General features: G+C 45.8%; 1 protein-coding gene across 1 annotated transcript in view; it reads right to left on the bottom strand.

Annotated features, from left to right (window-relative positions):
* Window positions 1-14,256, bottom strand: part of LOC146860461 (peptidyl-prolyl cis-trans isomerase FKBP8-like) — a 262,434-nt gene that overhangs the window by 170,633 nt on the left and 77,545 nt on the right. Inside the window, exon 4 of the mRNA XM_085644351.1 lies at window positions 6,349-6,566. Coding sequence (XP_085500477.1) covers window positions 6,349-6,566 — 218 coding nt within the window. The remainder of the gene's footprint in view (window positions 1-6,348; window positions 6,567-14,256) is intronic.

The raw sequence follows: 14,256 nt of genomic DNA, 5'->3' as shown, positions 1-14,256 counted from the left end.
GCATAAAAAGACTATGCACATCTAGTGTAATAGAACTTCTGCTATTGCCTTGCATCATATCTAGAAGACACAAATCAATTGCATATGGGACAGACTGGGGTCAGAACAGAGTGACGCTCTGCACACAGGGAATAACACAGTTTGTGCTTGTGGTTGGGGGAAATCAGTTTAGTCTGTAAACAACTATAGGACCAGAGGTCGTCCAGTAAAGGGTGCTGAAGGTCTTCCCGCCATGCCTATCGCAATCGTTCATCCGTAGTAGGAAGCAATTCAAGGCAGGCGCAATAAAGCCTAGAGACCAAGTGCTCCCCAAAACGATTATTAAAGAGGATTGTGAGGGGAGTAAAGTCATCAGGAGCAATAGGGTATGTGGGGATTTGGGCCCCTAAGGCACTTTGAATGTGGTGTAATAAAAACCTGTTGAGGAGCATGGCGTCAGCGAAGCAGCCGTCCTCGGACCAGGAGCTAGCGTGGCTGCCTGGAAACAGATCACCAGCAGTACAAAGAGCATATCGGTTGAGTGGAAGTTTCAGGGTGGCCTCCGTCACCGGGGGGAGCCATCGATTGTCAGCAAGTGGTAGGGCAGAGGAGTACAAGTGCTCCTTCCCCAACCTATGCAATTACCAGCAACAGGCCCAACATGTGGTGGAAAGCTGCTGTAAATCCTAAGGGTCTAGAGGGAGGCCAATGGGTAAACGAACATTAAGGGGTGTAGCGCTAGTCATGTCCCAGTCGAGACGATCATATGTAAGGCTGGCATCTTTGTGGTCCCAATGGTACGCATACTGGCATTGTGCTATTAAATAATACATTTCGAAATGGAGCACACCAAAACTGCCCCATTCATAAGAAAGACCCAATGCAAAGCATCTCACCCGCAGTCTGCAACCGGCCCAAATGAGCCGCAGCAAGAAACCCCTCAGTGTGGCAAAGAAAGCCTAAATGAGGAAGATGGGTATATTTTAAAACAAATAATGAAATGTAGGTAGGGAAACCATTTTAATAATGCCAATACGTCCTGCCATTGGTAATTTAATCTAACGCTCAACTTGTGAAAGTAGTTTACTGATGGCAGGGCTGCAATTCAGGTGAAGGATTTGCTCTTTGTCAATGTCAACATGAATACTGAGTTATTTAACTGTGTCTTCCCGCCACTGTAGAGGAAAGTCACTCTGAAAGGGCTGAGTGGCATGTGACAGTGGGAACATTTCGGATTTGCACCAGTTGATTCGAAGTCCCGGGAAAAGACCAAATCTTTGGATCTCCTGTACAATTGGGGACCAGTTTGCTACTGGGTGACTGAGAAAAAGCAATATATCATCAGCGTAAAGTGATACTGACAGCAGGCCAGTGACAAACAGTAACCCCCGCCAGAGGTGTTTTTTCTGCAGATGACGAATTAATGGGTCCATTGCTGTGATAAATAAGATTGGAGTGTGTGGGAATCCTTGCCGTGTGCCCCTCACCAGCATAAATGTGATCATCAGAGAACCATTAGTATGAATGCAGGCAGTTGGCTGAGAATATAGAAGCTGTAATAAAGATGTGAACCCACGCAGGAGACTACGTTTTTGGAGAGTAGCATATAAGAAGGGCCAATCGAGAGAGTCAAAGGCATTTTCGCATCAAGGAAGGCCACAGCTGCAGGGATTCTCGGAGAAATCCTGTTTAACACCAAAAAGAGTGTACACAAATTTATAGGGATGGACCGATGAGGAATAAAGGCCGATTGGAAAGGGGAAATTGTAGTTTCCAGAAGAAGAGTTGCCAGCACCTTTGCAAGGATTTTATTATTGAAGTTTAATAAAGACAATGGCCTATACGATTGGCATCACAATGGGTCTTTGCCAGGTTTAGGCAAAAGAACTATAATCACCTTGCACAGCTTAGTGAGGAGTATACCAATTTCAAGAGATTCAGTATAAAGCTCCAACAGGCGAGGAGCTATGAGATGCTTATATGCTTTGTAGAAGAATCCATCTGAGCCAGGGGCCTTAGACCCATCCACAGAGTCTATGGCAGGCATAATTACCTCAACTGTAATAGGTTCACTGAGGAATTGCTGCCAGGGGGAGGACAGCCGAACCATGGCCACCTCCAATAGGTAATTCCTCAACTCAGCTCCCTCCCCAGTACAGCAAGAGGTGTAAAGCTGATTGTAGTAATGCAGCAATTTTTCCAAGACAGTGCTGTTATCAGAGGTCCAAGTGTTGTCTTCAAATATAAGCTCCGGAATAAATTCACTCCCTCACTGCGGTTGGAGAGGTCAAGCCAATGTACGCCCCATGAGTTCCCCCTCACCGTAACAGTGGGCCCTTGCAAATTTCCTGAAAAAACAAATCTCGCAGTCAAGAAGCTCTCGAAACTCCTCCGTAGCCACTGTTCAGTGGTGCAGCTGTTCTGCTTCGAAAGTCCCTGAGGAGGTGGTATCTGGGCATCGAAGGGTAGACTCCAAATGCTCCAAGGAGCAGCGAATGTCATGCAATATGCTGCATTGTTTAGCTATTCTTCAGATGTACGCTTTAAAGGCCTCCCAAAGAGAGGCCTGGGTAGCTACCAACCCCTGGTTTAATTCGAAGTAGTCTATGTTGGCAGTACGCAGTTCATCATGAAATACCGGATCCAGGGGGCCAAATTAGGAAAACACTATAGTCTTGTCGCTCAGCCCAGGAATGGGATGCACAGGGTCATAAAAACCAGAGCGTGGTCCGACAACATGCGTTGTAGACATTACATCTTTTCCAACCAAGGGAGCACAGGAAGCAAAAGAAATCAATAGTCAAGACGCAACTAAGTGACGTGAGGTGTGGAATAAAAGGTGTGGCCAGGAGAATCAGCATGTTAGTGACGTCATGCATCTCTAAGTGAGTGAGACGCACACGTCGCACAAAACCTGTATAACGCGTGGCTTTGAAATCGGACCAGTTGATGTGGAGTCTAGCACCAGGCTGATACACAGATTCAAACCCCACCGACCACAATGTGGTCTGTATCCTCCCTGAGGGCTTGACCTCAGTGTATTTACAACAAGCTTGTTGGACGATCAAAGTAAAGTCAGGGTATAACGAAATGGAGGACCCCTGGTAATGAACCTGAGTATGTAGTCGATGGAGGTGATGGCGTGGGGTGCAACGAGGTCGGCAATAGTAGTGGTGAATGAATGCGGGGGTCGCGGGGTCTGTAGGCGAGGGTGCAGTGAGGAGTGTTTCTGGGGCTGGTCTGAATCTGGATATGAAGGTGTTTGGTGATGGCGGAGGAGTCGCTCATGGTGGAAGTGGAGAGTCAGAGGGAGTTCTTGTGTGCGACGGGGAGTCCTCCTCCTGGGTGGTTGGGGCGGTCCTTCCTCTGTATCTTGTAGCCGTCGGGAATGGTGGTGGCTAAGTCTGGGCTGGAAGAGGCATCAGTCCAGGTTTCCGTGAAGAAGGCAACATCTGGCGAGAGGGTGTCGAGGAGGTTCCAGATCTCTACGACATGTCTGTGCAGGGAGCGCACGTTGAGGAGGATGCACTACAAGGCTTCGGTTGTGTTGGCGTATGACATGGGGGCAGCGGCTCTGGCGGTGCGGAGGGTGGTGAAGTTTCGGCGGCAGTGGAGGCAGTAGAACTGGCCGTGGGTGGTGTTCATCATGGACAGCTAGCAGTTGTTGTTCCTTCCGGGGTTGACTGTGAGGAGGGCAGCAGAGTCGTAGCGGTGGGTGGCTGGGGAACCAGGGTCTCTGGCACTGGTCGCGGTTGGGTCGCGGACGGGTGCAGACGGGCTTGCCTTTAGTGCGCCTTCGGCTTGCCAGTGGCATGCACTCTGCACGTAGCTGCGCAGCAACCACCATTAAATAGGGAAAGGGGAGGGAAGTGCAGCTCAAAGGCAGGAGCGGGAAACTGGCAGGGGGAAGGGGCCGCAGGGGCAGCAGCGGCAAAAAACAGCCACAGATGGTGCGAACAGGAACGGAGGCAGAAGCGGATCAGGAACTGGATGTCAGTGTATTAATAGGTATGCAGTCTGGCCCTCTGCAATCGTGCTGCAGGATATCAAGTTACGCACCACCGCACGACCTTTGAATTGCTAATCAGAACCTTCTGACTACACCTAAACAGCAGGTGCCTGCTCCAGGTTTTGTGACTTTTACCTGGTGTGCCGGGTGCACATTTCATCGGAACGCCATTCATCTGTCCTTCGGCCCCCGGCTCAAGCTGGAACCTGAAAACCGCACTGAAAGAGCATCTATTGCACTAAGAGAAACAAATACTGAACAGCATATCTGTACGTAGTGTATCTGAATAAAATAGGCTTTCTGGGCGCTAGATACATGTGTAGTCCGACACAGTTGCAGCGTCCCCTAGGGGCCTACTGCTGCTACATGTGGTCTTTGCTAATTATCCCCAGACACTATTTTGTCATGGTAATTCTGTTAGGTATGTCATGTGCCAGGTACATTTCTGACCGCAATGTTACATTTGCTGAATGTAAATAAATAACTAAAAAATAAATAAACCTTCAAATCTAGCGCTACCTCCGATGACGCCCCTCCCACCCCCACCACCACCATTGGAAACGTTTAGACTTAGCTGCTAAGCCATGATCCCTTGCATGAAACCGATTGCAGATTTATTCATCATTATCCAATATTGTAATTCAATTTGTCTAGGCAGGAAACCCCTGTTTTCAATATATTAAAAATGACATTATTGCACTATGTTCACATTTAAAGATACAACGCGTGCACACCAAGCTCTGTGCAGAGACCGGGGTGTAAACCAGGGGACTGTCTTTCCTTTCCTAGTGCAGTGTCAGTGAACGAGCTGAACTGCTCAGAAGAACTGTTTACCCACCACTCTCATTGCCACGACTGATAAGAATGGTGTAATGGCTCTTGACTTGTAGAAGTGGCACGAGAAACACAAATGAGAAAGGCTGAAGTACGTATCCCTGTGTTCATGAAATATTTCATATATAACACCCAGGCCTTCCTATCCCCTGTTTCGGTAGTAAAAGAAGCTCTAATTCTGATGAACTGGCCCTCTCACAACCCTTGGATCTACTGCCAATGCACCTGCAGCACTATGAATAGCTACACACCTGGATTTAGCAGGCAAAGCATTCTGGTGAAAATCTGTGGCCCCGCAGTACACCGTCAGATCATCTAGTCCTGGTAGGGCCAGTAACAGCTGATATTGACCCCATATGAAGTAAAGGGGTACTCATAAGGGTCTTCTGATTCTCTCATTACAACAAAGGGTATGAGTTGTCTGGGAATAGGGACACTGCTAAACCGAACCATGTAGAGTGAACAATGTAGGTGCACAAGAGATAGCAAGAGTTAAACAGAGAGAGTTGGTCAAAAACCATCGAGAAGACTACGCTCCTCCTCCCCTCCCCTAGTCCATGCTCCACGCATCTACCGAAGCAGAGGTGGAGGACACTCCTTCTCCCACATCGCAGCAAAGACATGGAACAGCCTCCACATGCACCTCCGGACAATCCCCTCACTTCCGAAATTCCGAATGACCCTCAAGACCTGGCTGTTCGAATGAGCTTACGGTACCTGCAAGCCCTGGATACCCTATCGGGTGCTTAGCTGCGCTTTATAAATCCTGACTGATTGATTGAAACATGCACAAGTGGTGGTGCAAAGTACAAATGCTTCTTGGGAGGTTATTTGACATTAGGCTCTCATTTGCATAAAGCATCTTTGCACTTCCCTTGGCATTTCTCTGTGTCGGTTTGTTTGAGATGTAGTAGTAGAGGTGCAGTTGTATAGTGGCATTATGCAAAGAATGGTTTGTTAATCGTGGGTGACCCACTCTGTACCAGTTTCAAGGGACAAAATGTGCTGGGATGTAAGGCAGTGTGCTCCAAACCTACCCTTCTGTTTAAAAGGCTCCCTTGGACAAGAAAGCTGACAAATTTTGGAGACACACCTGTGTGCATGTGAATGATACTGTGATCTGTGCAGTTTTTGGGAGCAATCTCAGATGAAATTTTGCTGCTCTCTGTTGATGAAGGACGTAACCCAGAATCACCTAAGTGTCTAGAGATATGCAGTACTATATGCACGAACGTTGGTGAAAAACTACTGCTAATTTTGAAGTAAGCGTTGATTGTGTACCGCATTTCCCATCATGCAAAGGGGCAAACTGTGCTGGGATGTGAGGCAGTGTGCTCCCAACCCCCCCCCCCCCAGTCAGTCTATTGAAAAGTTATTTGGCATTAGGCTCTCATTTACATACAACATCTTTACACTTCTCTTGACATCTCTGTGTAGGTTTGTATGAGATGTAATAGTAGAAGTACAGTTGTGTAGTGGTCTTCTGTAAAGAATGCTTTGTTAAAGGTGGGAGACCCACTCCGTACCTGTCTCGGGTGACTCCAGAATGCTGAGAGCCCGGTTGTAGGACCGCATGGCACTCCTGTACTCCTCACGCTCAAAGTGGAAATTGCCACATTCGCGCTTCTGGTTTCCAAGGCTGATGCAGTCTGCAGCTGTCAGGGCGTCAAGGCTCGGTCGGTCCTGGATGCTTAGAAGGGTTATTTCATACAATAGCGAGGCCTCGGCTGGAATATCAGGGTCCCTGAGTGGAACAAGAACAATGCAAAAATAAGAGAAGATGAGCATTACTCAGAGAGCGAGATGATTGCACAAGAGGAAATGATCAGTTGTAGAGGTGATATGTGAAGTTCAAGAAAGTAGGAGAAAGTGAGCAAATGTAAATAGTGCAGAAATAAAGAGAGATGCAAAGCAGATGGCCAGAGGCATAACCACACTCTATAGAACTACTGTAATCTCAACCGGCTATTGTTGAACACTCTATCAATACAATCTGGTTAAAGTTGGGGAATATTGACCAGACTCCTATTCTATCTATATATTCTAAGGTGTGGAGCTCACTGAAGGAAGATGCAGAGAGAAGCTCAGAAACAAAAAGAACAGGACAGAGAGCACAACTTCCATAGCAGTGCGAAGACCCTTGTTCCTACCAAAAGATACTGTTTTTTCACCTTCAATCGCTAGTAATCCAAAGCAGGACAGCCTCATCAGCATTGGATGAGTTGACAGTGGAGAGGTACCTATGGAGTGAAGATCATGTACCGCTCTGTCATTGCAACGGTTACTTGCCTTCATTCCTTGACAACGATCCTTTCTCATTATTGCTAAAAAGGACAAGATATTATTTCATCAGTTTTGCCACATAGGGTGTGCACTTATTTTATTGCCCAAAGCAGACGTTTGTGAAGTTCTGGATTTTAACAGTTGGTGCAAGTTTCAAAGCTTCACGATTTTATTCCCCGTGGCAAATGTATCTTCTACTTGTCAATATCAATACCATTTTCATTCTGATCTAACTCCACTAAGACAAACACAACTTTGGGAGAGCAATTTACTCTACTTGCATATTTGCATCATATTTTCATGATGGCAAATGTATGGGGAATTGTTCCCTGTTTACATTATACAGGGCTTTTCTATGAACAATGGTATTGCAGAATAGGAGAACAAAAATTGGGTCACGTAGATGGTAACAAAATGGCTGTCAACATAGCCGTTCCCTCATCCTATGTTGGCTGCGATACTAAGAAGAAGAAATTATGTGCTGAAATTCTGAGCAAACACAAGGAGTTGATGGAGGGAGTGTTGAAACTTTTCAAACTCTCACCCCCAGTTACAGATCTGGGTTGAATCCATCATTGTTCTTTAGCTCACTTTGCCACTCCACTTCAGACACAGCTATATGCAAATCAGTCTTGACCCTGTGCCTCATAGGAACAGTCCAGTCCAGCCCGAACTGCCCAGCCATGTCTTCCCTGGACCAGAAACAAGCATCCTGGGCCCGGTTTTGGGGTAACACCCCTCATCAGCCAGGCTAGCTTGAATCCAGTGACAAAGTGAGCAAGGGACCCATGTCTGGGCATACCCTGCCAACTTAGGGCGAACAAAGCAAATTCTGAGTGGCCAGAATTTTCATTGCTGTTACAAGTTAAATCCCCATGGAGTGTAAACTAACTGTGTGGGCCTGGATTTACTGGTTGGGTTTCTAAATTGAATTTCCAATGCCATACAGTGTAATGCAGGCATTTATCACCTGCTATAAGAAAGTAATTTATGTGAGTGATTAGGCCTGTGCAGATTGGCAATGGAGTCTGGGCATTTGAATAGGAAGTGAAGGCTGTTGCCAGGCAGATGGGAGCATTACATCCTGATTTTGTGACCAGTCTTCCTGCATAGTGGGATTCCATTCTGCTCCACAGAACTTGTGAGCCCAGCCTGAGTGGGGGCAAATTGCTTTATTTTAGATGGTGGAGCCTCAGCCTAGCTGATGAGGGGTGATGCCCAGAAACAGGTCACAGGATGCTTATTTACAGTCCAGAAAGGACCTGGTCTGGTAGTTCAGGCTGGACTGTTCCCATGGGGAACAGGGTCAAGACTGATTTGCATATGGCTGGGTTTGAACTGGAAAGGCATGGGGAGCAAAAACACGATAGATTTAGGCCCAGATCTCTGTACTGGGGTGTATGTTTGACATTGTGCAGCATTCTGTCCATCATTTGTTCTTTTTGCATTTGTTGCCCGAGTGGGATGGGTATGGACGGACATGAGTCAAGCTCCCTAGCTGATGAGGGGTGATGATCCGAAACCGGTCCCTGGATGCTTGTTTCCAGTCCAGTTGGGACCTGGCCTGGCAGTTCGGGCTGGACTGTTCCCATGGGGAAAGGGGTCAAGACAGAGATTTGCATATGGCTGGATCTGAACTCGAAACGCATGGGGAGCACAAAAACAATGGATTTAGAACCATATCTCTGTACTGGGGTGAATGTTTGACATTGTGCAGCATTCTTTCCATCAATTGCTCTTTTTGCATTTGTCAACCAGAGTGGGACGGGTATGGCCAAACGTAGGTCCCGTGCTCTCCGTGCCACTGGAGTCAAGCTGCCTAGCTGATGAGAGGTGGTGTCCCGAAACCGGTCCTATGATGCTTGTTTCCAGTCCACGGAAGACCTGGTCTGGCAGTTCGGTCTGGATTGTTCCCATGGGGAACAAGTTCAAGACAGATTTGCGGGTGGCTGGATCTGAACTGGAAGAGCATGGGGAGCAAAACAACGATGGATTTAGACCCAGATCTCTGTACTGGGATGAATGCTTGACAATGTGCAGTATTCTGTCCATCAATTGTTCTTTTTGTATTTGTCGCTCCGACTGGGACGGGTATGCCCAGACATGGGTCCTGTGCTCTCCATGCACCTGGCGTCAAGCTAGCCTGGCTGATGAGAGGTGAACCCCGAAACATGTCCCAGGATGCTTGTTTCCAGTCCAGGGAGGACCTGGCCTGGCAGTTGGAGCTGGACTGTTTCCATGGGGAACAGGGTCAAGACTGAATTGCATATGGCTGGGTCTAAATTGGAAAGGCATGTGAAGCAAAAAACGATGGATTGAGACCCAGATCTCTTTACTGGGGTGAATATTTGGTATTGTGCAGCATTCTTTCCATCAATTGTTCTTTTTGCATTTGTAAACCGGAGTGGGACAGGTATGCCCAGACATAGGTCCTGTGTTCTCCATGCCACTGGAGTCAAGCTAGCCTGGCTGATGAGAGGTGAACCCCGAAACATGTCCCAGGATGCTTGTTTCCTGCCCAGGGAGGAGCTGGCCTGGCAGTTCGGACTGGACTGCTCCCATGGGAAACAGGGTCAAGACTGATTTGCATATTGCTGGGTCTAAACTGAAAAGGTATGTGAAGCAAAAAACAATGGATTTAGGCCCAGATCTGTGTACTGATGTAGGGGGTTTGACATTGTGCAGTATTTTGTCCATCCATTGTTCTTTTTGCGTTTGTAAACCCTAGTAGGACGTGTATGCCCAGACGTGTTTAGGTGCTTTCCATACCACTGGAGTCAAGCTAGCCTGGCTGATTAGGGGTGATGCCCCAAAACCGGTCCCAGGACGCTTATTTCCAGTCCAGGGAGGACCTGACCTGGCATATCGGGCTGGACTGTTCCCATGGGGAACTGGGTCAAGACTGATTTGCATATGGCTGGGTCTGAACTGGACAAGCATGGGGAGCAAATAAATGATAGAGTTAGGCTCACATCACTGTACTGGGGTGAATGTTTGGCATTGTGCAGCATTCTGTCCATCAATTGTTCTTTTTGCAGCTGTTCCCAGGTGCGACACAACTTTACCAATGACTCCTGTGGGACATAGCATTCGCAAGCCAGGAAAGCAAGCGGTGCCTGCTCCTCATCACGTACAAAGTCTCCATAATGGGATGTGGGCCCAGTTCTGTGTCGGAAAGGCCCCATTGGCACTCTAGTTTCTCTCCCAGGCCCATATGTGTTAGGAACTGACCCACTGGAAAATTCATCAGTTTCATCAGTAAGTCGAACGGGATGAGCGATCCGCTCTGAAATAGGTCGCCCACTGTACTCATCCCCACGGCCTCCCAAAAACCCACCACAGCCCACCGCAGCACAAGATATGCAACAATGTTAGGGGTAACTCTAGAGTATAACCGGGAATTCCAGGCAACATCCGCACTGACCTGGAAAGGCCTTCATGCACCACTCAAGGTAGATTGTTCGCATACCCCTGTAATGTACTAGCTGGAAGAAATAGCTCCTGTATCTGGGTCTGCGCCTCCACCTCAGTCCCCACCTCTGCTAGGTTGTGGCCAGTGAGCCGGCCACAGCAGTTGGGTCACCAGGTAATAGTGTTTTAATAAACAAGGGAACCCAAAGGTATGAAAGGGAGCATGGGTATAAGTTTCATAAAGGAACAAACAGTCCCGTATTCTAACGCATAAAACACAGAGGGAAAATAAGGTCTATGTAGAATTATCTCAACGGATATATAAATGTATTTATTCAAACATATAACACAACAAATTAAATTGAGTAACAACGAAAAAATTAAATGACATTTTCAAAGCTCAGACATTTTTATTTAAATAAAGTGACTGTAGAAATAATAAGCAGATTATGTCACATATCAATTTAAAGTACCAATGCTACCATAATTTCTTTACAAAACAATTTCAGTAGTCATGATACTTATTGTCATCAGCAGGACACAAGGAATTTATGCCTGAGACGAAAAATGCCTGTGAATGAGAAAAAAATTAAACGGAGAGAGAGAGAGGACAGAAAAGCAAGGTCAGGGGACCGAAAGAAGGAGAAGGAATGGAGTAAGGGAGATTATGAATGATTGTATTGAGTCATCAGGAAAACTGAAATCAGTTAATCCATGCACATACATGGCCAGGTGTCGACCGAACGTGTAGCACACTGTAGACAGAAATTGTTCACTCCTGTGAGGCCAATTGTGCTGGTGAAGAGGGTGTAAATCCAATTTAAAAGATAAACTGGACCTTAAAAGCCAAAACAGAGTATTTGAAAGCAAATTATAACTAACCTATGTAATTGCCAAATATAGGGTAGTATGGTTCCCAGGGAGTGCAAAAGACCTGTCTGTGCCATTGCGATACCATTTGCTCTAAATTGAAATAAATTGTTATTGAAAGACTACATTACTAATTTAGGGGGAAAAAATATATACATGTGAAGGGCTGGAATGGTAAAGGACACACACCTGGATGGAATAGTGAGTTTCCAGGCTTGATTGATTTAGAGGGCAATGAGTGGATTGGTTGTTGCGGGGAACTGCCAATCTAAATAAAAGAATTATAGAATGATATAGGCACCCAGGGTAAAAGTGTAACACCAGGTGGATATTAGGAGGGGGAGAGCCGAGCTCAATTTACCATATGGCAGGAAAGTATAGATGGCAAAAATCACCAACACGGAGAGGTGGATGCCAACCGTGTACCGTCTCAGTGGAAGGAAGGCATGAAGGGTGGATATTCACCCGATTAAATAAGGGCACAGTATTCAAATGCTGCAAGGAAAAAAGGATACTGCAATGTGAAGGGTGGCGAGGTCAAGATTGTAATTCAGAGCATACTCAAGCCAAGGGCTTTGCTTGCCGTGTACCGTAGTAATAGTCGGTCGCAGACAGTGGAGGAGTGACTGGACACGTACATGCAGCATTTGAGATAAAGCGAGCAGTGCACATACGTCTCCAGTGAGAGAACAGAAAGCGAAGAGGAGTTGAAAGCACAGAGGACCCAGAATATGGAAATATACGTCGGCCATATTGCAATTGGAGAGTTGATTCAACACAATCTTTACCTTATTATGCTCAAATTCTTTGTCTGAATTGTAAAGGGATGGCCACTTCAACTGCCACATTTACAGTGTGGCACACAGGGTTTCAAACCCCACATTTCTGGTAAAGTTTGGATAGGTTTATTGACGGGGAAGCTGGCCCTAACCAGGTGGACTTTAATGCTTCTACTGCATTCAACACTGGCCAATCAGTATACATTTTTTTTACCTGGTTAGAAACAGGGGAGTATGTATTCACACACACCATGCGGTCATTGTCCTTCTTAATTTTAGGTGTCAGGAGTGCCTCCCTAAGGCAGGACCACGCCCTCTTCATAGACTGTCTAACCAATTTGAATGGATAACCCCTAGATTGTAGTTTAATGCATAGGATTTTAGCCTCTGAAATTGTTTTTTGTTGAGGAAACAGTTTTTCCGGAGACTGAGGAACTGTGAAAATGGCAATGAGTACCTCAAAGCTCTTGGGTGAGGACTAGTTTAGGTGATGAGAGGATTCCTCTCTGTGGGTTTGCACAAGAAGGATGTAACAAGTTCCCCTGCATATGTCTTGATCAATAAATTCAAAAAGGCAATTTCAGATCTGCTGTATGAGAGTGACAAACTTCGACCAGTACAATGGGTGCTGAGCCAGGTAAGAACGTTTTTAAGAATGTTCTCACAGCTAGGCTAAATCATAAATATGTCATCTATGTAACGTCTCCAGTAGCTTATCTGGTGGTAGTATGGATTATTATGGGACACAATAGTGTCTGTTTCTAGATGGTCCATGAAAGGTAAAGCAAAACATGGGGCAAAAACTGCTCCCATGGATGTCCCTTTGATTTGTTGGAAATAGTTTCCGTCAAATTGGAAAAAAGTTGCAAGTTAGGCAAAGTTCCAACAGTGTTAAAATAAAAGATGTGGGGACTTTGTGTGGGCATGTCTTTGATTCTAGTTTTCTTTCAATTACCCTAAGACTCTCTTTCTGAGGAATATTAGTATATAAGGAGTAGACATCCAATGTACATACAATGCTGGAGTTGGGTTTAAAGGGGAGTTGTTCTACCTGGTTGATCATGTCCATAGAGTCTTTAACATAGTAGAGTGTTTGTGGTACAAAGTCCTTAATAAAAACATCTATATATTGGCTGAGGGGCTTTAAAATAGAGCCACACCCTGACACAATTGGACAATTGGGTGACTAGGAGGTGAATCTATATATTTGTGGACCTTAGGAAGTGTGTAAATCACTGCTGTCCTGGGTGATCTTCTGTTCAGGAATGTGAACTAATTTTGGGTCACAAAGCCCTTTTTGTATGATGTGGAGCATACGTCTCTGAATATCCCAAGCAGGATCAATCCTTATTCTGAGGTAATGGTCAGCACTTGCCAATTGTCTAAGAATTTTTTCTTTGCACAAGTCTATATTTTGAACTACCACACCTCCGCCGTTGTCAGCTGGCTTAATGACTAAGGAATGGTCCTGTTTAAACCATGCCAATGCATTTTTCTCTGAGATAGGTAAATTGTATTGAAAGAAATTGCGTTTCTGCTCTAGCCTAGACATTTCATTCAAAACTAATCTTTCGAAGGTGTGTACCTCAGGAGGAATGCAACTCTGTGGAGGAGAAAAAGTGGAAGGAGGGCAGAAATGTGTATTTGCTGTACAAGGCAAGCTGGGAATCTTAGGAAAAAAGACATGAAGGCTAATCTTTCAGAAGAACAGTAGTATTTCGGTTTGGAGTTCAAGAAATTTAGGCCGCATGGTTGGAACAAAGGAGAGTCCTTCACTGAGTAATGAGAATTCCTCTCTAGAGGGTAAATGAGTTTATAAATTAAAAATAGGCACAATTTGGGAGTAATGTGTCATAGATTGGGTCATGTGGGTACAATTGTTCCCAATCACCAACGGTAGTATATCTGCAGTGTTTGGCACTCCTCTGGGGCACTGTACCATTGTTGTATCCAATCTCTCCTGTTCCTAAAACATTCCTATTAGGAGTCTTCATCTCGCCTCCCTTCACATTGCCATATCCTTTTTTCCTTGCAGCATTGGAATACTGTGTCGTTATTTAATCAGATGAATAAATACCCTTCATGCTTTTG

The sequence above is a fragment of the Triturus cristatus genome, chromosome 3_1 (assembly GCF_964204655.1).
Source record: "Triturus cristatus chromosome 3_1, aTriCri1.1, whole genome shotgun sequence".
Taxonomy (NCBI): domain Eukaryota; kingdom Metazoa; phylum Chordata; class Amphibia; order Caudata; family Salamandridae; genus Triturus; species Triturus cristatus.
This window is presented reverse-complemented; position numbering and strand designations above follow the sequence as displayed.